The following is a 23865-nucleotide window of genomic DNA, read 5'->3' on the forward strand; positions in this document are numbered from 1 at the left end:
TATGTGTATGTATATATATATATGTGTATGTATATATATATATGTGTATGTATATATATATATGTGTATGTATATATATATATGTGTATGTATATGTATATATATATATATGTATATATGTGTATATGTATATATGTATATGTGTATGTATATGTATGTGTATATATATATATATATAAAACACGTTAATCTCGTTAAAATGATATATATACCCTGTTTATCCATAGAAATATCAAAAACATTCCTATGCTGTTCATCCAATCCCAACATTTTTCTGTCATGGTGGCAGCTTGACAACATCCCACAGAGCCTAAAAGCACCTGCAAAGCAAAGCAAGCAGCCCTGACGTGACTTTACCTCCCCATCTTGGCAACAACACTCGGCTCTCTTGATGTTCACAACATCCACTGAAAACAAACACCGGATGCCGGTGTTGCGTTGTCATTCCACCCCTAGTCAGTCCCGAACCAAGGTCAGCCTCTCAGCTCGGCTCTTAACACCATCTGTTTGAGCTGGTTGACATTTGGCCCCGGCCAACGCTTAAATCTCACTTCAGAGGGGGCCCGGCATGTTTGCATTCTGTTTTTGTATTGTGTGTCAAGAGGGCAGAGTTCACTTAGATTTCATCTCAAATCCACAAGATAACATCTTATTAAATGTATGTTAGATGTTGGTGAAGTGAGAGACTGTGACATGTACTGAATACATGTTTAGGCTATTTAGGGTGTAATTGCTTTTGTCTTTTCATACAGTGCTAGGTGCAAATGGCTTATTACATCAGGGGTCTGCATATCATCGTGATGGTAATTTTTGCACATTTGGTCAAGTGAAGAGTCCCGAACAGGAAGAGCATATGAATACTTGTGAACAGGAAAGCAGAGTTTTATTTGCTCTGGGATGTCTTCCTGGCCACCAGAAGGGGGCAGCAGGCCTCTAAGTTGAGCAAGAGCTGATGGCAAAATGGAAAGTCACATTCACAGGTCATTTAATCTCTTTGTTTTGTCATGGGCTGGGCCTCTGGTGCTGTTTTCTTGCCTTGCTCCCTCCTCTTTCGAAAAGGAGAGAGATCCCTCCTGCTCAGAAAAATCTCATCTGCCTCCAAGAACTTCCTTTTTCATCCTTTTGGATGGTGGTTTCATAAGCTTGCAGTGATTCCAGGATTAAATGTGTGTGTTCAGAGGAGATTCTCGAATCTGGATGCGACTGTAAGGGAGCTTTTGTGTTTTTACAGTTTGTATTTAACTTTGTCAAAATGCCTTTTTTGGGGGGGAGCAATGTGTGCTCTTGCGTCACTGAGCACAACCTAGAAGTCTAATATCTGCAGACCTAAGCTGTGCTTAGGATTCCGCTCTTAGTTAAGTGTACAGTAACACTGTGGGTCTACATCCCTACAGTCATTGTATGCACAGGCTTACCATCCCATGCAGTGTTTGCTTGGGGATTATAAAGTTGTTAAGGTAAACCGTACGCGGCTTACGCTGCGTTATGGCGAAGCAAGCAATGTGTTCGTAGTAAACAAGCAGTTGAAGACAGGTTTTCCATTTCCGCTTGTGCATCCAAAACAGTACTTACAGTCCCGTGTTAAAAAGCCAGCTAGATGCATGAAGTCATACCGTAGCAGGCTGGTGTACACCTTTCCCCTCTCCGTACCGTTCATCATCTACCATCGAACACATCACGTTTTTTTGCTCCCCAGCTGGAGTGCTTTCAAGTTATATAATGTAAAATGACAAGCTGTAACCACAGGTGGACTGATATGTGGTTTGTAGAGCTGAGGTAGAGAAAACTTACCTCCTAGGAAAAGGAAAAAAGTGCTGTTATGTGTCATGTTCTTTTGAAATAGGAGGACAGCAAGGGTCTTCAAAGGAGGGTGGGATGTCGAATGATTTTAGTTGGTAACTGTGAAAGACTTTTTTTTTAAATTTGTTTCAGGCTGCACACCTGGCACTTCTCAATCTCTTGCCTTGCCCTCTCCCTCTGCACCTTTAATCTCCTCCGCATTCGTCTTTTGTTATGTAACTGCCAAGATTGGATGTGCTCAAGGTCGCGCGGGTGATACAGGTAATGGAACCAGTGGGAGGTCAAAGGCAAGAGAGGGAAGGAGCAAAGTGAAGAGGCATCATTTTTGTGCAGATCCAACAAGTCTTGACAGAGGTGTCTTATATCAAGAGCTATCTGTGTGCCTGAGTCCATGTGTTTACCGCCTGCATCTGTTTGCCAGTTTGCTTTTTTTTAAACAATCAAATCAGTTTTTTCTCTCTCAAAATATAAAAACTAACAAAAGCAAAAGAAAAAAATTATGTGGTTTATGTTTATATATACAAAAAAAGAGAGTCAGATTTAAAATATTTGAATCACACAGCTGTGTTTGTATCACTTTGACTCCAACACTGGGACTGCTGTCTTACAAGCTGTACTGACAAACCAGCCTTAAAGCAAGCTCAAGGCAATCATTCGAATTTTTATCAGCCTTATCCACTTGACAAATACTATTAATGTTGCAGTTGCCAGTCAGCAGAGTACAAAGACAATAGACTTCTGTTTCCAACTGGATGATCTGTGCTTGTGTCTCCTATGTGAACACATTGATTACTGTATTTACTGTCTTTTACTGTGTTCAAGGTTTTTAAAAACTCTTTAAAATATCTTATTTACATATACTAATTTGCAATACTAATAAAAGGTCTTAGAAATTACCACATTGTCCTCAATTTCAGTTGCATCGCTGCAAGAATTTGCGGCACACAATGCTGTTATTTCTGCTCTGAGTATTTAAACTATGCAGTGCATCTGGATTGTTAACGCCTTGATTTTTGGTTCACCTAAACCTTCCCTGCTGTTTTTGTGTGTAAAAACGATGTCTGAAACAGTAGGCTGATAAGTTACATTAAGCCTTTAGTGACATAGGCTCGGAGACCAGTTGGTAACCCCTTGGTAACTGCCAGTTGCTCAAAAAAAAATGGATGTTCCCCATATTATCCAAATTGAACGTAGCTGAACGTTGGTTTGTGAAGGTTTTTGAAGCCTTTCCACTATAAAGAAAAAAATGGATGGACGAGTGGAACTGGCTTTGAAACTTGGCCAGCAATTTAACAGTTTGTTAGCCAATGAGTGAGCAGTTTCATAACACAGATCCATTTGGGTATACAGTATGGTATGACCAAGATTTTCAATGTAGACATTTTTATTCAGCGTGATCCAAAAAAAGTAACTGAGCTCATAAATTCATCAGAAAAGTGTTTACAGAGGTCAAGTCAGAAAGCTGTTTCCCCATAGACTTCCTATAGCAACTGCAGCTGTCCCCATCTGGTGGCCCTAAATAATGCAGTTTAATGGCACTCTCTGCATTGACTTCAGGATTTGTTTGTTTTTTACCCTCTATGGTATCTGCTGACCAGTTGGTGAATAATTGCTGGAGGTCACTGGTTATCGCCAGTCAATAGGATGCTGCACCAAAAACAACCTTGTGATTTCTTTGGTCACTATCAAATTGCCACTGTCGAAGACACCAACTTGTCTGCAATCATTCGCTAGTTACTATCCAAGCTGTTGCAAAACTTGAAAAATAAAAGTTTGCAACACAAATGATAGAAAAATAGATAAATTGTGCTGTATCACTGCTACCAACGTATTTCAAAAGATGCAACTTTGAAAAGTATTGAAAGTTTTACTATTGCCTGTTGAGTAGTTTGCAAGTGTTTGCAGACAAGTCAGTGTCTTGCATGCAAACTACTGGCAAACAATGCAAGTGCATGGAAGTTTCTGGTGCAGCACCATATCCAAAAGTAAGTTAACACAACTGTATTTATATAGCATCTTTCAAGACAAAGATTAGGCCCCTTGGTGACGAGTTTCACATTAGCGATTACCAGCAACCACTCCCCAACTTGTTGCAAAATGCACATTTTATAAGGTGGATAAGATTTTGAAAAGCAATGACGTTTTTGTTGTCATTTCACATTAAGACATTTGGGATCATTTTTTAAAATAAGCTCAATACTTGCAAGTGGATGGCATGGCTGTAGCAGGCAGGTCTTGAGAGCCAAGCTGATGCCAAAGCGTCTCAAATGTGCAATAATTTTAGTGACTATTGAGAAGCAACCCCTCTGGTTGCAAAACGGCTTCTGGTTGTATGAAGTCTATGGGAAAACAGCCCTCGACTGCCCTACTCTTTAAACTCAGAAAACACTTTGCTAATGACTTTATGGTCGCTAGTTTCAAGCAGAGATGGGCAGCAAAGTAACGTGTTACTGTAATCCGATTACTTTTTTCAAGTAACGAGTAAAGTAAGGGATTACTATTGCAAAAAAGGTAATTCGATTACGGTTACTTTCCCATAAGCACGCCTGCGTTACTGCGTTACTAAAACCGTGGTTTTTTTTGCGAGAATGTCTCATGACAGTGACGTAAGCGAGTGCGACGTTCGTGACAACAGCTGTGTGCAGATCAACAGTGGATCACATATCGATTGTGGGAGAGAGTATGAGCGTGCAGCGTTTAAAGCGTGGAAGTACTGACCTTACTTTGAGTTTGATTCCATAAAAAGTGACAAAAACATTAGCGTCCATCGTGCGTGGGAAGAAAACTTCTTTTTACAGCGAAAAAAACCCTAAACTTCCAAACAAGCGCCGAGTGCGCAACGACGTAATGGGAAATTCACAGAGAAACTCACGGATTCTTCCACTGACTGCAGCACACCTGCACCAGGGTAAACCTCCGCCTACCCTGCTCCTGCTTTACAGGTGAAAATAGAGCAACAGGACCAGTGAGTCTTTGACTTTATTTATTTTCTGCTGTGTTTTACTTGCATCTATTTGAAAGACTGAGTGTAAACACAAAAATATAATTATTTTATTTTATGTGCTGGAATGTGCAGAAAATAGGTTTAAATGTTAAACAAATTTCTTCTAGTCAGAGAATGTTGCATATAATTTAATTTTTACTTGATGCATAAAGTTAAAAGATTAAAACTAATAAAACTAGTTTTAAAAAGAGATTTTTCCATTTGATTACATTTTGTATGATGGATTATGCAGAAAAAGTAGAATTGGGCTGAAAGATCTATCGCTTTATCACCTCTTCAGGTTGTAAATCGTGTTTTTAAAAAGTAACTAAGTAATTAATTACTTTTGAAAATAAGTAATCAGTAAAGTAACAGGATTACTTTTTGGGGGAAGTAATCAGGAATTAATTACTGATTACTTTTTTTTGAGTAACTTGACCAACACTGGTTTCAAGTCATGTTAAATAAAATGTAAAGATCATTTTGCAACTTTTGGTCATTATTGGAGTCACAAAGGCAGGTTATCCAAGACTTGCTAATGACAGTTTCAACTCACAGTGTAGTGGGGAACATCATCGTGGCTACATTTATCTTTTCTATGGGCTATAGTTAGGTCCTGAATTTATTTTATGACGGTAACAATTTGATCTCAAGTCTTACATTTGACTTGCTTATACCTGCACATGATTTGATCCCAGACCATAAAAGAATGGAGGATATGCTAAATAATAAGTAACATTGTAAAGGGTTAGCTAATGACAGAAAAGTGCCTTTGGACTTTCTCACTCCCAACTATAGCTGCTCTGGGTCATGTCGGCTGACTGTGTTCGAGGCTAGTAGTTAGTTGAGATACTACTTACATTATCAAACACTGGTGTGTTTGTGTGTAGTGCAACCACAGAAATGCCACAAGCTGAATAGTTTTCCACTCTTAGAAGAGCTCTGTGCTGGTTGCGGCAGTTAGTTACGTGGCTGTACATCCTGCCTCCAAATCACTTTCTGTTAAGTACAGGTTTAGGCTGGTTACCAACACTCGCTGTCAGCAAAGCACTAAGTACTGTACATGACAATGCATCTCAATTAGTGTGTTGCATTGTGCTTCACACTCAAAGCCACCCGGTAGGAAGCAGAACATAATATTGGGTTTGCATCAGGAGTAACTTATAACAGCTCTGTTAGTATGGACTTAGGTGAGTGACAAGTAAAAATCAAAACTAATGTAAAGTTACAAACAGTAATGCTGCTTGTGCTGACAATTTCAATTTTCTGTAGGAGCGGTACTAATAGAATACTTACTACAATCTTAGCTTTAAAGACCTAATTTGAAGACACAATTGATTTAATGGCTGCGTAGAAAAAAAATCTGTGATAAGTTGGTTTTTTTTGGGGGTTTTTACCAATCTATTTTAGAGATTGTAGGCACAGGGATTTGGAAATGTGACTCATTCAAAGCAATCTATATTGTACAAAGCTCAATAACTGTATATTTCACATTTTCTTTGAGTACCAATGTAGGAGAAAACTCTTCAATAACTAGTGCCCAAGGCTCTAAAATTACAGAACCTCCTTTTAATAAGAAAAGTTTCAATTTTAATATGCATTGCAATATTTTATATTAATGCAAAATCCATATAAAATAATGAGGTTAAATCCAGCGTGCGGTACTCCTTTACTTTAAGTTGTTCATGACAATTTACTTATCTTTATTAAGTAAAAAAAAAAACAGACTCCCAGGCAATTTAATGAGTATATAATTTCAGTGCACTGTATTTGCACTTAAATAAAGGATAGTATTGAATAATAAGCTCACTTTTAATGTTTTTTAAACACATTCTGCAGGTCATCATAATCATAAAATAAACTGCACAGTTCTGCTTTTGTATTTCTACATATCAAGTCACATCAAATATCCTGTGCTCGAGACAGACCACTGGCTCCTGGAAGAACGTCTTGTTGAAGAACCTCATATCCTTTGTGGTGAAATTGTTGATGTGTTTTGTGTTTCCATGGTGACCCCGCCGCACAGCGCATAAGACAATAATGAAAGCTCTTAAAGGCCCCAGGGGCACCAGAATAGCTCACGTCCTCGATGTTTCAGCTACTGTGGCACTTGGAGGAGTTACACAACCTGACGTTCACCCTGAGAATGTTTCTTTCCCCCATCATCTTGGGGGTTTTTGAGACCGGCAAAGATTGGGCTCGCTAGCAAAGGGATGACACACGGAATGACAAAACTCCTGTGTCTGTCTGTCAGGCTCGGTCTTTATCCGACTGACATTTGCTGGCTCAGGCTCATCCAGGCTCTGGAGAAGCCAGGGATAAGAGTCAGACACAGATGGCTTTTTCCTTTGCAATTCTGTCTCACATAAGATTCAGAAGGGGCGGGGGTTGGGGGGGGGTGTTTCAAACCTTTCTCCTGTTTTTACAGACACTCAGAAATATAAGTCTTCACACACCGCAATGATTTTGATGTTGCCTCGCAGTGCTTTATGTTTCCTGCCTGCGCTGACCTGACCTATTGGTGATTAAGTCTTGATAGGACTGTAACTTCAGCGCAGGCATTTCTCGTCCTCTGAGTAAGTCAAAAGAACAATGCAAGAATGCCTTGTGCCATTTAAAACTGATGAGCCAAAGCCAGCGTGAGGGAGGAGAGGGGAGGTGTAGGTGTTAAATTGATTGGCGAGAGAAAAAAGCATCTGCTTTGCAATAGCTTAACAGTTGCCTCAGAAGCACGCCTGCTATTGTTTCCAAACAAGAATACCCACTTCTGTGTGCCGAGGAGTGTCGCCTTCAGAAGAAATGTGTGAGAGGGATAGAAATTGTTGCATAAGAAACATTTAGAGACATCTTTTTTTTTTCTTTTTTTTGCGGCTTTCCAGGACCTTGATCTATTTTCTCTCATCTACTTTTTCTATTCTGCAGACTGCTCAGCGTTAATATGTGGGCAGAAAACAAAATCTGCAGGATATGGGCTTGGTGTCAGCAGCTGATTCAATGACAGCGAGGCAAGAGGGTCCCAGGTGTAGTCATGACTCAGGTAGCACTCCAGGCTGATTGAAGGGGGCAAAGGAAGCAGCGGAGGGGGGTTGGGAGGGGTGCAACATGGAAGCTGGCGTCTTGCTTGACACGCTGCCTGAGTCCCAGACAGCAGGAAAAGCAAAGAGACAGGACGCCTGACCCCCTACGACCTTCACCAAAGTAGGACGGGGGGGACTCGGATTTTTGTTTCCCAATAGCAGTGGCACCAGTGCGCGCGTCTCTAGCTTCTGCATTTATTTCAGCGGTAAGCAAAATAAATGCTTATTTTTACAGCACTTTTCAGAACCGGGGTTACAAAGTGCCTCAGCAAGCAGCAAATGAAAACGTTCAAAGGCAAAAAGCATATTAATGCATAATTCAATCAAAGGAAAGCGAAAATTATGTAAAATAAAACTAGATCAGGGCACAGAACTTAAAATGCTCTGAGAAAAGTTTTAAAATGTTCAATAGATTTTCCTGACCTGGGGGAATGTTACAAAAACTTCATAACTTGTATAAAATGAAGTACTATGAAAACATAAGATAGGAAAAGTGTTATAAAAGCATCCTAACATCCTAAAAACTTCCCAGACTTTTCTAATTTTAGGATAATTGTTAAGCTGTCCTCTTCAGTGTTGGCTAAATTGTTGGCAGTCATCTGTCATCCTCACGGCTGCCGTCCGCAGGTTTAAATTATTCGCTGTGAGGCCCAAACGACATGTTTTGAGTACTCTACCCCGAAAGACTTAAAGATTTGGCAAAAGTGCCAGAAAATTTAGACAGAAACACATATTCCCCAACCAATTGGCGAGTGGATCTTGAAGGTTGCTGTCTGTTGCTGAATGCCTGGCAGTTGCTGGTTCGGTTACTAGCGGATGGCTGCGGTTTGAATGAAAGACACCAGCTTGTGTGCAAAATCACACTAATTACTTGACGAATGATAGTAAAACTTGAAATCGTCTGATGGAAGCTGAAAATGTAAGAATGCTCACCTTCCCATTAGCCCCCGAAGACCCGAACTCTTTCATGGCATGTATTTTTAATTTCTCTTTGCTATTTGGGCTGATTGGGACCTGATGAATGTAAAAACAAAAAAATATGTGATTTTTTTTTTTTTTACCTGATTTTTGTTTCTGAGAAAAATGAGATCCACATATGAGGACATTCGCTTTAAATTTCGATAGGACAGTGGCAGTATAACGTCCTCGTAAGTGGACATCAGGTCCTTGTAGAGAAAAATTTAGTATTTTGGTCTATACAACCCAAAATGTGATGTCCACATATGTGGACGCCAGGTCCTAGAAGGTTAAAAGTAGTGCTACAAACAACGCAATCAACACGTCTAACATTTTTCAAGTTTAACTACCAATCATAACAAATAGTAACCAAAGGAATCTTTGGTGCAGTACCATATACTACTTTCACCTAGTGACAGCAAACTTTACAAACCATTCGCTGACTGGTTGGGAACAAACATTTTTCTCTAGTAATCTAGCTGGCCAATCTCTAGGCCTGTGTGTCTGAGAGCTAAGTAATATGAATGGTAGACATTGGAAAGGATTGCTATTAGCACTGAATTCATTATTTGATCCAAATTAATGTTAATGTTTGATTTGCTACACAGATAGTGGTATATTATAGTGGATATAAGTGTTAGAATATTGTTAGAAAGTGTATCAAATCTAACCTAACCTCTCTTAATATGTTATTACATACATGTCAAACACAGGTCTATTTCCAGTCTGTGTATTACTTGTTGTTTACCAAGCTCAGTATATCTAGATGCCTGGTTGAAATGTTTACTGCATACAAATGCTCTCTCAGTTTCTTTTTATGATGAAAAATGAAGCTAAATTGCCGTCTACTCCTGTAATATTCCACGCTCATCTCATTGCTAGGACTCTGCCATTCTTTCAAGTCTAACTAGCTAATTAATGAAGCTGTCAATCACGCAAGGCATGCGAGAGCAAGCGAAGACCAGAATTTCATAACTGGATTTTTTCCCTTTTCTTTCCTCCTGAGAATTAAGTGTCAATGATGACAATTTCAACCCTTTTCTCCTAGAAATACTAATAATACCAATTTGTTTTCCCAATGACATTGCTGAGGGAAAACTGCAGCTTGAATTATGTTTCCTAGCATCGTTTTCCTCCACAGTAGGCAGTGTTTCCGCTATGTGCGTTGATTGGTGGATGGCGGCTGCCAGGGGGCAGAATTTGACACCAAAGACTGAGGTTTGAATCTTTTTGTGTAGTTTAGACACAAAAGGCAAATTGTTTAAGAGAAAGGTGGGGACTTTGACAGAATTGTAATCACTAAACAAGTTGTGTCTTCCTCTGGGCTTGCTCTGTATTAAATGACAATCTTTCCTGAATGCGAGCCAAGTGCTGCTTTAAAGTGGTTCTGTATGGATATTTTGTGTCTCAGTTTGCACCTACATACATTAACAGCAATATTTCTTCATTATATTTTGAAAAAGCTCCCGTCACATTTCATTCCGACCATATTTGCTGCCACAAATTTGTTGTAAGGCTAATTTTATTTAACTGAGTAAACTGTTGTGTTTTTGATTAACACATTTAAAAAAATGCCTTCTGGATTTTGCTTATGTTCATAATTAGAAGTTGTCAACAGTTTTGTGCTTATTTTCCTGTAATATCAAACGTTATCAACGTGTGGTTTGTATTAAATGAAATGTTTTCAGTGGTGTGTAAGCACATGAGGAGTGAAAAGAGGGGAGTGGAGAAGAAATGCTCAGTGCACCATGGGAAGCCTTCAACAGCCTGAGCCTGCAACATTTGAGTTAGATCTAACTATAAACTTTATCAAGAAGGAAAGTTTAAGGCTAATCTTAAAAGTAGAGTGTCTGCCTTCTGAACCCAAACTGGGAGAAGGTTCCACAGGAAAAAGCTGAAGGCTCTGCCTCCCATTCTACTTCTAGAAACTCGAGAAACCAGAAGTAAGCCTGCAGTCTGAGAGCAGTGCTTTATTGTGACAGTATGGTCCTATGAGATTTAAAGCTATGATGGGGCCAGATTTTTCAAGACTGTGTATGTGAGGAGTTAGTTAGTTTCACCTATGATTTGAAAGAGGAGTGAAAGAAGCCATCTGTGTCCACTGTGACCCACCATCTTTGAACATAGGCGTTGGTTACATCTATAATCCAGTTTTGAGATCCCTTCCCAGACGCCTTAATGCCCACTAATGTCCTGGGCCTTCTGACTTCAGGAAATCACACGACAGGGTGGGGCTAGTCTTCACAATGAGTTCACCCGAAACCTTGGCTGATTGTGACCTACACCCGTTTTCACACCTTGGCTCGTGTGATTAGGTAGAGGATCATTAGGGGGTCCTTTGTCCCTTTTGGGGGGCACTCCTATAGGCCTTAAATCTGGGACTCTCCACCATTTGACCTTAGAACTGAAGAAGCTTCTCAGATGAGAGGTGTAATGTCTTCAAACAACTTAAAGAAGTCCAGACACTTTTCTTTCCAAGCTCCTTAATGACAGTAGCTAAATAATTGTTAGGTAGCTCCTTAGTCTGTACCCTGCGAATACCCCCGAGTATGCTACAGGTAATTGTGTTTCTTTCATAGATGTGTCAAAGGGCAGGTTTGAACCATTTCCTGACCTCATTCTCGCAACGCTGTCCAGAGTTCAAGTGCAAAAATGTAGAAAGTGAAGTATTCTGTGATCCCACCTCGGGAGCCATCTCCTGTACCTTTAATGTTCTGTTTGCTGTAAGAACATCACACCTTATTTGCAAATCACTGTCGCCAATTAGCTGCAATATGTATGCGGTTGTGAAAGAAAGGGTATGCCGAGTATTTCTTCCAGCTTGTTGTCGCATGTTTTATAACAGCGACTTAACACTGGACCCGATGTGACTCTTGTTGTCGCGCTTGTATAATCTCAGCAACCTGTGTTTTGTTACCCAGTGCATTTCTACATGTACCAGATGTGGCTGTTTGCTTGTGCACTTAAGTCAGGATCAGTATTGCTGTCACTCTGACTCTCTCCCTCCCCGCTTCTTTTCTCGTTTCTCACGCACTCCCTTCACTCCCTCTACAGAGTGACATTTATTAATTAAATATGGTGTACTGCCGCAGGATGTGCTTCCCTTTCCACTATCTCCAGACACTAATAATTACATTGGCATTTAGCTCCGTGATAAGCCGACCCTATGGCCTTTATGAAATGTTCCCCGGGCCCAGATACTGAGGAGAATATGGACTGATGTGATGCTATATATCGATCCATCTGCCCGTCTTTTTTTATCTTAAGAAAAGAGGAACTGTTCATTAACATGATTAAAGAATCTTACAACACCTTTTTTCTCTCCCTATGATTAAAGCTTGAAATCAGGCTTTGCTGGAAATATGCCTGGTGTAATTGCGTGCATAGGTGGGCTGATGATGACAAGTTAGTGCAGAAGAGAAATGCAATATTCCTGATGTAAAGAAAATACTTTTCTATAGCCTTAAAGTTTGAAGGTTATATTTTTCATTGTGCAGTATAGACTTTAGGTCTTCAATTAAAAATTATTTTCATAATGAATATGGTTATTATTTTTTGGTCAATGTGAAGTGTTAGCAAGTAGAAAAGGGTCATGGAGACCATGCAACAAATACCTTGTCCTTTTTAATGCTCTCTGCCCGTAGAGGAGGGAGAAACAATTAATCGTGCAGGGTTGCCTCTTAGCCAATTGTGCTAGCATCTGTATTAGTTTTAGGCTATAATATTGCTAATGCTAACAATGTGCTTTACAGTAGTTTGCAAAGCTAGCTAAATTTAGCTTTTTAACAGCTAAGGGTGCTAAAATGAGCCACTAGCAAATACATTTAGTTAGCATTGCTATTGAGCGGAAGGATTTTATTTCATCTCTAGTGAGCACAGTTTCTAAATTGTAGATAATATGCGAGATAATCTGTGGACACTTTATTAGGTACAGCTAATAAAGTATAAATAGATTCAACAAGGTGCTGGAAACATTTGTTAGCAATTTTGGTCCATGTTAACATGATAGCATCACACAGTTTGTGACCCATTCAATTACACCACCATCACCAACCTGAAGCTTTTTTGTTCTTTACTCCAAAATCTGACTGAAGTGTCACCTGAATGTCGTAGTTGCAGTAAAAATCAAAGCTCATCAGTCCAGGCAATGTTTTTCCAATCGTCTGTTGTCCAGTTTTGGTTGAAAACAGCATATATCCTGTTCTTAGCTGACAGGCTTGTGGTGTGTTCTTCTGCTGCCATAGCCCATCTGCTTCATTGTTTGTTGTGGATTCAGAGGCGCTCTTCTGTGTATATATATATACTGTGATATTACATTATTGATCAATACTTCAGTTTTAAATAGGGATGGGTACCGGTATGGTTCTGACATAAACGGTAGTAACCAGACCGAAAAGCAGCGTACATTTCGGTGCTTTTTTTCCCTGAGATGTCATACACTTTGGATTCTAGCCAATCATTTTACCTTTGCAAGCGTGAATAGCTTAATGTGGTTCGTGTGTAATTTACCTTGAGTAGGCTAACCACGTTATTACATTAATGCATGTAAGGTGAACTAGCAAACACCGTCGTAATTACATGCTGTTGTCTTCTTGTTTGATGGCAGATACTCCCTTCACCCTGGCCAAAAAGGCTAAAATGACCAAAGAAAAAGAGGGAAACAGTTAAACATGAGAGGTTTTTGGACAAAGTTTGTGTTCTCCATTCTTTAAGCACCGGTTCAAGCACCGGTTCAAGCACCGTTTAAGCATCGGCACCGTTTCAAAAGTACTGGTTTGGTACTGGTATCGGATAAAACCTAAACGATACCCATCCCTAGTTTTAAAGTTGAGTATTTGAATCGTCTGTAATATCTAAAAAGAGAGATATATACAGGAGAGATTTTTTTTAAACCAAATTGCAGTCAATGACACTCTCGGGTTAATTGACTAAATTACAAATCAATGATTAACTTAGCACCATTTTTTAACCCAAACAATCAGGACTTTTAACTGGAAATGAAATAAATCTAAAATAGTTTGTCAGTTTAAAGAAGAAACTTTGCTTTGCACTGTTTTATCCCTCAATTTACATGTTCCAAGCTGAACCTACAGAAGTCTGATAACATTAAATTCAAGATCAACAGTTTGAATAAGCAAAGACATGACTGGAATGAACACAAAACTGTACTACATCAGTATGTCTCTAAAATATCCTGCCTCACAGAAGTTAGTCAAAAAGCTTTAGAGTATTAAGTTTGATTATCCTTTACCTAATTACTGTGCCTCAGGTGGTCTAATCAGCCTGGCACATTGCAGGATTATTATATGGCTTATCAGCTTCAGCTGTATCAATTGATGCTTAAGTAACAATTACTGTAAACAAGCATTTAGTTTTTAAAAAGCTCCCCTGAACTAGTTACATTTTAATAAGCTGTCAACAAATAGGCTGCCGTCTCTTCCCACAGTTGACTGCTATCACTCTCCCTTGATTCCCTTTCCATTTTCTTGGATTAACAGAGAGGATCATGCAGTGAATGTTGAAAATTTAAAAAAGAAATTCAGCCTGATATTGCGAAATTATTCATATTTGTGACTCATTTTCACCTTATCTTCCACACAACTGTGTTATTTCTCAAAAGGCGAGGCAATAACTTTTTCACAGTGTAGAATTTCCTTCCCCCCCCTCTGCTGGGGTAGAATAATAGCATAATTTCACAGAGCAGTGCGATGCAATCACTCAAGGTTTGCCTGAATAATCTCTGATCACCAAATTAACTTTGAATCCAGACTTACTTGTTCCAGTATGGTCAGAGCTGATTATTTCCGGGGAAGGTTTCAGTGAAACCCATCTGGGCTTCAGATTGAACGGCGAGACGGGAGGGGGGGGTGCCCCCTACACTGCAGTAACGGCTGAGATGACCGGTGTTCTCGATGCCTCGGGCAATTTGCTGCTCACTACTTTATTCCACGTTCCTGCTCATCTCTGTCGAATGGGATCACCAGCAATTATTCATAACGCCTGTAGTAACCAAAACAGAAAGTTGCATTTCGAGTGTCAAGAAGAAAGTACCCAAAAGGACAAGGAGCCCAAACAACCGACATGTATATAAGAGCCAACAGCAGGGATGTCAAATATAAGGCTCGGGGGCTAGAATTGGCCCAGCAAAGAATCCAATCTGGCCTGCTGTGTGGCTTTGGAAAATTTGAAGTGATAAATAAACATTTAAATGACTGAAAAGTTCCAGTTCTTTAGAATCTATTGTAGAAATGTCTGTTTTTGTTATTGTTTTGTACAAAAACAACATTTTCTGTGAATTAGCAAGCTGTTTTGTAGTGACATCACAGTCTGTGCAATGAGCGATCAGGATTGTTTTTCTGTAATTTTACGTATTTATTGATTTTTTACAGTTAAAGCCAAAAGAGTCATGCTGACAGATTTTGTTCATTTACTCCGGCACGATCTCATCATCTTGTATAAAAACTGTGACGTCCCGTTGAAATTGCACTTCTTAAATCTTATATTAACTCTGAGATTAAATGTGTGGTTAATCTTCCTTATGATCGAAAGGGGGAATTTCACCCGTCCAACCCACTTGAGATCAAAGTGATCTGTTATGTGGCCCACGATGTAAAATTAGTTTGACGTCCCTGGCATAGATTTTGGACTTTTAACTGTGTTTTCACAGGTTTAGGGAGCTCTCCCATTGCCATTCATAATGCATCAAAGTAATGAAGTAATAGATTAAATTACAGAAAAGTTCCTGTTTTTTCACTTTCTGCTGTAGAATTTTCAGATTCTCTCAATATATAAAAAAAAGTGATATTTCACACATTTATTTGTTTGTATTGACAGATTTCCTTCATTTGCTGGAACTGCACTTCTTTATCTTATATTAATATATATCAGGGATTTTAAATGTGTAGTTAAACTTCTATACAGGAGTTTCACCAGTCCGGCCCGTTTAAGTTCAAAGTGGGCTGTTTGTGGCCCACGTCATAAAAAGAGTTTGTCACCCATGGGTCTACAGTGTGTCTCTCTCATTGAGGATATTTTAGAAGCAGTTTGATGTACATAACTAGTCCGCAGACACCGAGAGCTTCCGCTTACATACTTGACAAGCTGTTAGCGAGTTAAAGAGACAAACCCTGACATTCTTCCCCTGCTCCAAAATCCCCACATCGTGCACTCGGCTAAACATGAACTCAGCCTGCATTTCCTTTAAAGCCTGCGGTTGTGGCCACGAAGCTGTTTTCATTCTGCAGACAGGGTGACCATCTTAGCTCAAGTCGCCCTCAGTGCTCTTTTAAACTCCAGCTTGCAGCCAAACTTCAGATGTGTCTTTTCTTGTCAGACTTTCTGCCCTTCACTGTATATGTGTGTGATTCCAAAAAAAAAGTGTGTCTGTACACTCTTGTCACTTTGTGCTGCATTGGGAATTTCATTAAAAGTGGGCCTAAATATATATATGCTGTCACAAACACTGTCGTGCCTATCTGACATCTGCGATCACAAAAAAGAAAAAGCAAACAGCACAATGCAGCTGTGTGCTACATGTCACATTTAATTGACACTGCTTTTAAAACGATGGCTCCGAAGCAAGGATGTCTCATTTTGTTACATACCTGTTGCCCGACTCCTCTCTCTCCCCGCCTCCCCCGCCTGCGTCTCTAGTGGCAAGGGCTAAAAACACGCGAAAAGGAATCGAGGATGTACAGCCTGAGAAAAGAGAAAGAGGGGTTGGTCCTCTTAGAAGGCTGAGAAATCTCTAGAGCTCCCTCACTGCCTTGAGCTGTGTTTTTTTAGATTCAAAGCAAACCCACGTTGCATGCTGCACCTGCGCACTTGCCTTTGGGTAAATGAGGACACTGTTTTCCGTGACTGATAAAAGTTTGATGATCAAACACAGTTTTTTTAATGATAATTAAAACATTAAGTGGTATTGCTTACTGCTGAAAATTTCACCATGCTAACTGTGGAAGCTGGTGTGGCGCCTAACTTGTAAGTACTGCTTTGTCTGAACAACGTACTGTGTCTGTGTATTTGTTGCCGGGTACCCGACTGAGCAAAGGATAAAAGCCTAAATGAAGGGAGAGGGACTCGTACATGAGGCAAATAAACAAAAGTAGCTGCAGCTTTATTACCTGTGTGACTTTCTACTCATGCATGTGTACAATCCTCTATGCCTTATGTACTAATACGGCGTGGGAGTGGTAATATTTTCAGTTGTGTGGGTTCATGGTAATGGATGTCTCATCTTTTTGTTTGTGCTCTTTTCACATATTTGCAAGGTGATACATTTCATAACTTTGACTAGAAACCCAATATTCTCTTGCCAGGTAGATATAAATGGTATTTGTAGAACTGTGCTTCTGGGACCGGCTGGATCTATCAAATAACATAGCAAAGTATGTAACCATGTTATTTGAGCTCTTTTCTCTTGTAAGGCAATATCTTTGCATACTGATTCATCAGCCCGTGCGTTCGTTTGACTATATGAAGTGTGGAGCTTATTTCTCAGAACTGTTGGCGAATTTTCACATAACCATGAATCTTACATTTCTTTGTGCAGCTGTATTTAGTGGAGGGAAATGTAATGGGCGTCTCGCTATTACGTTTCAAGGTTACTCTGTCGTGATGACTAATGGAAAGATGTTGAAGTGGAAAGATACTTTCCCTGAATTTGATTACGCGCTACGACGTGATGGCATATAGAGCACGGATAAATGTTATGTGCATTCCTACTTTGATGCAATCATGGGGCTCATAAGTTGTTACTGGGAGCTACCGATGGCCTCTCACTCTTTGAGAACCCTGGACCCAGATGTTTCTACACGTGAACTCCTGAAAATGTCGAGACTCTCAGGTCAGAATATTCTACCACACTTGTAGCTCATGCCTGTGTAGGAGAGAGGTCAGAGAGCACATTGTTTGACACAGTCCTGGAGAGTGAGAGGACGTCTGAGGATTGGAGAAGAAGTGTACTAGTACTGAGTTTAAAGAATAGGGTGATGTGCAGAGCTGTAGGAACTACAAAGAGATAAAGCTGATGAACCTTACCATGAAGATACGGGAAAGATTGTTGAAGCTAGGTTGCAAAAGAGGTCACGATGAGTGAGAAAGAGCACTAAAGGTGATGTTTGCTTTGAGAGAGTTGATGGAGAAGTATGGAAATGGTCAGAAGGAGCTGAGCTCTGTTTCTGTGGATCTAGAGAAAACATATGATCGAGTGCCAGGAACTGTGGTACTGCGTGAGGAGGTCACGAGTGGCAGAGAGGTATGTGAGGGTATTGCAGGACACGTATGAGGACAGGAGTGTGTGGTAAGAGTGACAGACAGGAGTCTCTGTGGACTGTTATGTTTGCAGATTGCATTGTGATCTGTAGTGATAGTAGGAAGCAGGTGAAAGAGAGCCTGGAGAGGTGGAGGTATGCTGTAGAGATAAGAGGAATGAAAGTCAGTAGAAATGAGACAGAACGTGTGTGTTCATGAGAGGGAGACAGGTGTACCAGTGGTTGAGTTTAATTACCTAGGGTCAACCATCCAAAGCAATGTACTGCACACAAGAGAGGTGATGAAGAGAGGCACCCAGGATGGAGAAGAGTGTCAAGGATGATTTATGACAGAAGGATAGCAGGATAAAAGGGAAGATTTACAAGTTGGTAGTGAGACCTGATGTCGTGTGTTGTTTGGAGACGGAGGCACCGACAGAAAGACAGGAGGCCGAACTGAAGATGCTCAGATTTTTGGGAGCAAGCAGAGTGGACAAGATTAGAAATGAGTACATTAGAGGGACAGTTTAGGCCAAGCAGTTTGGGGAAAAGGTTAGAGAAGCAACGCTGGAATGGACATGTGCAGAAGAGGGACAGTGGATATATTGAACAAAGGCTGTGGAGCTGCCAGGCAGGAGGAAAAGAGGAAGACCTCAGAGGAGGTTTGAGGATATAGTGACGGAGGACACGCAGAGAGTTGGTGTGACAGAGGAGGATGCTGAGGAAAAGGTGAGATGGAGGAAGATGATCCGCTGTGGTTACCTTTAAAGAGATTAACTGAAAGAAGAAGTAGAAGAAGACATGTTGCACATGATAGCAAATTTTTCTGTTCAACTGTGTTTAGTTCAGACAGGAGTACCACCTAGTGTGTGGACATCATTTTTCCTGTAAGAGGCAGGAAAAATGATGTCCCCACACTTGTCTAATTGTGTGCTGTGAATTAATCTGACTGCTAACTGCGCTATTCTTACATGTGCACACCTGGATATTAAGCAGATTTTGTACCAGGGATCTGGTAGCAGGTGCACCCCCTCCTACATGCTTTGCAGGAAACGCTTTCACGTAGATCAAATATAGTGTTTCCTGTGGTGAAAATGCTTCTGTAGAAGATCATTACCTGGTGTGTGCCAAGAAAGGGCAACTTCTGAAAATGGCAAAAGTCAGGCACTTGTGTTCCTGCACGTGTACACTTCGTCAGTACATCTGTTTGTCGTGGTTAATATGATGAGGTAACTGACAATATGAATATTATTGAAGCCAAAAAGTTGAGAGAAAAAAAAGACTTGCCAGGTTTCCTTTTCTTACACAATACTAATGTCTAGACAGCCCGATGCAGTTCTTACAAGAACCATTAACTAAAACCTTAACTAACTAACTAAGCTGTCAAGGCAAGGTTACTGTATGTTTTTTCAGCGAAGGACTGCTTCAGTTGAGCGCGTGGACAATTCTGTACTCTGCGTAGAGGCCACCCGGAGCATCAGAAAGCCTCTACAGCACCAGACAAAGCTCGAAATTCAGCTCATTTCCTCCATAACAAACACATTTCAGTTTTCGCTCTGAAAACACCACCCAAGTGAGCTTTATGCCATTCACGTGTCCAGCGTGATTCACAGCCACCTGCCTTCCGTTCCACGAGTCCAGATCGGCAGTTGTGTTTATTAGCTTAGCTTAATTGTGCATAGCATCTAAAGGTCAGCGCCTGCTGTGATACATTGCTGCCAAAATGGCTTCCAGGGGACACTGTTTCAGATGAATAAACACTGAAAGCTGTACCAACTTCTCTGTCACCATCCTTTACCTCCCAATGTGCAGTGGCATCACATTCAGCTGTTTTCGGGCCCCGCACAAGGTCTTGTGACTGATGGGCACCCACTGGTATGCGCCGCCTCACTGACTTCCATTTCGGCAGGCAAAAGGCAGCAGATTAATTCGCCTGTCAATTTTTCCCCCCACCTTATTTTATTTATTTATTTATTTATTTATTTATTTATTTCTGCAGGAGTCTATGTTTATTGAGATAGGAGGAAGGATGCGTTTGTCCTCCAGTGAATTAAAACATGCAGTCTATATCTGTATAACTACAGCCTTCCTCATGATGAATGGTATTTGACTTCTATGAGTAGTAAACTTCTTCCATTTGGCTGTAAAAGCTGATTTAATGAGAGGGTGACTTGAATAGATAAGCAGATATGGCAGCGGGGATTATTGGGAGGTGAGCTGAATGGGAGATGGATGATGTGCAGTTTATTATCAGTTATGTAAGGCACTTTTTATAAGCCTATACCTGTGGGGCCACCAGGCACACTGCACAACAGATGCAAGATTACCAGCTTGTGTCTGTCAGAATGCATATGTGCTTTAGGGGGAGATGTGCATATTTGCGGTGCCCGTCATATTGAATTTTTTATTTATTTATTAGGAACTTCATATACTGAGTGCTGGTAATGTGGGCTGTTTTCAACTAATTTATATGATACGGTTGCACATTGAATGTCTTTGTAAAGCTGTTTTCGGGTGCTCAGACTCATGTTTGTCACGCTTTGATTCACCTTTCTGATTTTCCTCTCACTCCCAGGCTTTGTTGGACAGAGGTCACAGGATGGATCTCTCCAAGTTTCAGAGCACACTCTGGGACGTCCTGACGAGAGGCGACACTGTCAAAGTAAGAGCTCTTTTTTTAATTCTATCAGCCATCTTTTTTCCATCTTTCTTAATATATATATATATATATATATATTCTACCTTTTTATTGTGTATATTACGTCTCAGTTACACTAAAACTCAGCAGACTATATCTTTTTGGATGTGTTGTCTATGTGTTGAACTTCACATAGAAAACATCCCCTACACCGTGAAACTACCAACACCAGCCCGAACTGTTACAAGAGAGGATGGATCCATGCTTTTATGTTGTTTACATGAAATTCTGACACTACCAGCTGGATTTTGCAGCAGAAATTGAGACTCTTCTTACCAGATTACATTTTTTGTTCTATTTTCTAATTTTGGTGAGCATGTACAAACTGTAGCCTCAGTTTCCTGTTCTTAGCCAAGTGTGGTCTCGTGCTGCTGTAGCCCATCTGCGTCAAGGTATGATCTGTTCAGAGATTCTCTTCTGCATAACTTGGCTACGTGGTTATTTGTCACTTGACTGACTGTTGCCTTCCTATCAGCTCACAGGAACAAGGAGGACTCTAGAAATTCTCCTGCAGTACCCCTAAAACCCTGTAAAACTAATAGCACACAGCTCAGCTCCTTGGTTATGTTTCTTTAAAGGGGACAGCGCACATTAATTAACATAAGCACTTAAATTTGTCATGTAAATACACCAGATTTGGTCACACAGACAGGTTTAATCCTTGTTAACTAATGTTGGTGCTTTTAAATCATACAGTAGACATGGGATTTTATACTTGTGCTAATGTGCTGATGTTATCATTCAGATGAATCATTACGGTGCCGAATGATGCCCTAACAGAGCTCCCAACTTAAGCTGTAAAGCCTTAACCTTGCTTTATTCCTGTATCAGTCTGGCTTCTTGTCACAACCTCTTCTGATGTAAGACACAGGTGAGATTGTTGTGTGTTTTTACAGAAGTCCAATTCCAGCCTGACATAAAGGCATTGCAATAGTTTCTCCTAGTTTAGGACAAAACTGTCAAGGATGCAAAATAGTGTGAGTCGCCTTTTAAGGTTCACCAAAGTAGTCGGACAGGGTACATTTACTCTGCCTCTTGTAGAGAAACCAGCGAACGCTGTGATTCCCCTGAAATTTACCGACTAATAAATGATGCATGACCGAGCCCTGACATCTGTCACTGGGCCCTCCCTTTATATACCTACTGTGGACTGCAAACTTCTCAAGCCTTTCTGTCTGTCCCATTTTTGCTCTTCTCCACACCCAAAACCCATTTCTACCTGCAAATTAAAAAACATTTTCCTACATCAACCGCATACTGTACACGTACACAGAAAAACAAAAGCATCATCTCCAGTGGCTGTGTGCAATAACCTCCAAGAAAAATGTGGAGACAAGAGAAAAAGCCCAGAAGATAATCAGAAAATGAGGAAAAATGGTGTTCCTTTAACCAAAATGTGTAAAAGCTTGATTACTCCAGAGTTATAAATGCAGCTGTCACACCACAAATTACCTCATAACTACTTCCTTTTTGAGTCGGTGCACATCCAGAGTCAATAAATTGCCAGTGTATTTCTTTTCAGAGCGCAGGTTTATAGACCGCATGTTTTCATCAGCGAGTTAAAGCCTAAAAGAAAATGTCCGCTCCTCTCCATCTCCTAAACCGAGGACGCGGAGAGTACCAGATACCATCCTTTCATTTCCTTTCCTCAGATAAAAAGATGAAGGGGGGATGATGGGGGACGAAAGTGAGGCATATCGCTGGGCAGTGGTGATTGAGTCCCTTCACTAAGCCACAGCGAGAATCTGCTCAAATAACCCACTCCACCGATAAGAAGCTAGTCATTTCCATAGACAACTCCCCCCCCCCCCCAAAAAAAAACAGTGGGGTTCAGATTACATGTCACCATCCGCCTGGCTTATCTCGGTGTTGCTCCATCACAGAATATGAATTATAAGGCAAACCCCTGCCTCGCCGCTTTTCATTAAAACACCATTGAAACACATACAGACTGAAAATGGATTCATTTTATTTGCACGATTATTGCTAGCAGAAAAGTTGATGTGCCATAAAAGTTACCAGAACAGCCTTTTATTTTACCCCTGTAACAATTATCTGAATGTTAAAATCGACTCTATTATCATTACTGATAAAAGAAGGAATTCCATGGCTGATAACAAATGAATACATTTTTTATGCCAGCTAGGTGCGGTAACGCTTTATATGATGAAGCACTTTACCGAACAGCGAATAAACAACCCTGTCGCTCTGACAACGCATTCGTCTTTGTACACGTCATGCTTACTGAGACTGATGGTCATGTAGACGAGATTCACTTGGTGCTCAGGAAGCACTGAATTCCCAACTTCCCAACTTTGCGGTTCTACACCGTGGACGTGGAATGGCTGTAATATATGTGAGCTCCCATTCAATCAGTTTTGAGTCTGTCTATTTGTTTACTGTTCATTCTTTCGTTGGATCGCCATTAGCTTCAAACAAAACAAACCACGGCGCATCAATATAACCAGAAAAGGCAAAAACGAGCCGAACGTAAAGACCAGCTAGGCTAAGAGTGAAAAGGTTTCCTACCTCTTATACCTGCTTCTCTTTCTATTAAGTCCAATCCCTTCCTTTCACTATTATACAGCCACAATGCAGGCAAGCAGACATTGAGAGTCTTGCTTGGTAGAAGTGTCCAGATATGGCCCTCGAGCTATGCAGATGTTCATTTTTCTGTGAACCCTAAGATGCTGAAGATGACGAGTGTTTGTTACCTTTCACTGAATACAAAGAGCTACATAAACATTGAGATTTTAGTACTCTAGTGGGTATTATAATATTTATTCATGGCCACGGCCACAGAGCACGTGATAGCCAAAAGGTCGAGGCCATCCTACAAACTGTCGTTGTACCTATAAATACAACCGTATGTGGCGCACAAAAGCTTTTTGTGTGTGTGTGTTACTAAATGAGCACAAGCTGCTTTCTGTTCATTGTGCTTAGGTGCTAATGTGCTATTAGGTAGGAATGACTATTTTTTTCTTTACTGTACTGTCCTCCTGTGCTACTGATTTACAGTTTAAGTGATTTCTTTCCTCTTTTTGAGATGCGAGAGGAACTCTTTATCGACCTCACCACTGTTTTTTCTCAAAGTATTTT

At 40.4% G+C, this 23865-nt stretch overlaps 1 protein-coding gene across 2 annotated transcripts in view; it reads left to right on the forward strand.

Annotated features, from left to right (window-relative positions):
- LOC102197824 (glucosidase 2 subunit beta-like) overlaps positions 1-23865 on the forward strand; it is a 161475-nt gene that overhangs the window by 34261 nt on the left and 103349 nt on the right. For both annotated transcript variants that reach the window (XM_005750377.2, XM_005750379.1), the window contains exon 9: positions 20644-20730. In XM_005750377.2, coding sequence (XP_005750434.1) covers positions 20644-20730 — 87 coding nt within the window. The remainder of the gene's footprint in view (positions 1-20643; positions 20731-23865) is intronic.

This window comes from Pundamilia nyererei, unplaced genomic scaffold, assembly GCF_000239375.1.
Source record: "Pundamilia nyererei isolate P.nyererei 1_Seehausen unplaced genomic scaffold, PunNye1.0 scaffold00271, whole genome shotgun sequence".
Classification (NCBI taxonomy): Eukaryota; Metazoa; Chordata; class Actinopteri; order Cichliformes; family Cichlidae; genus Pundamilia; species Pundamilia nyererei.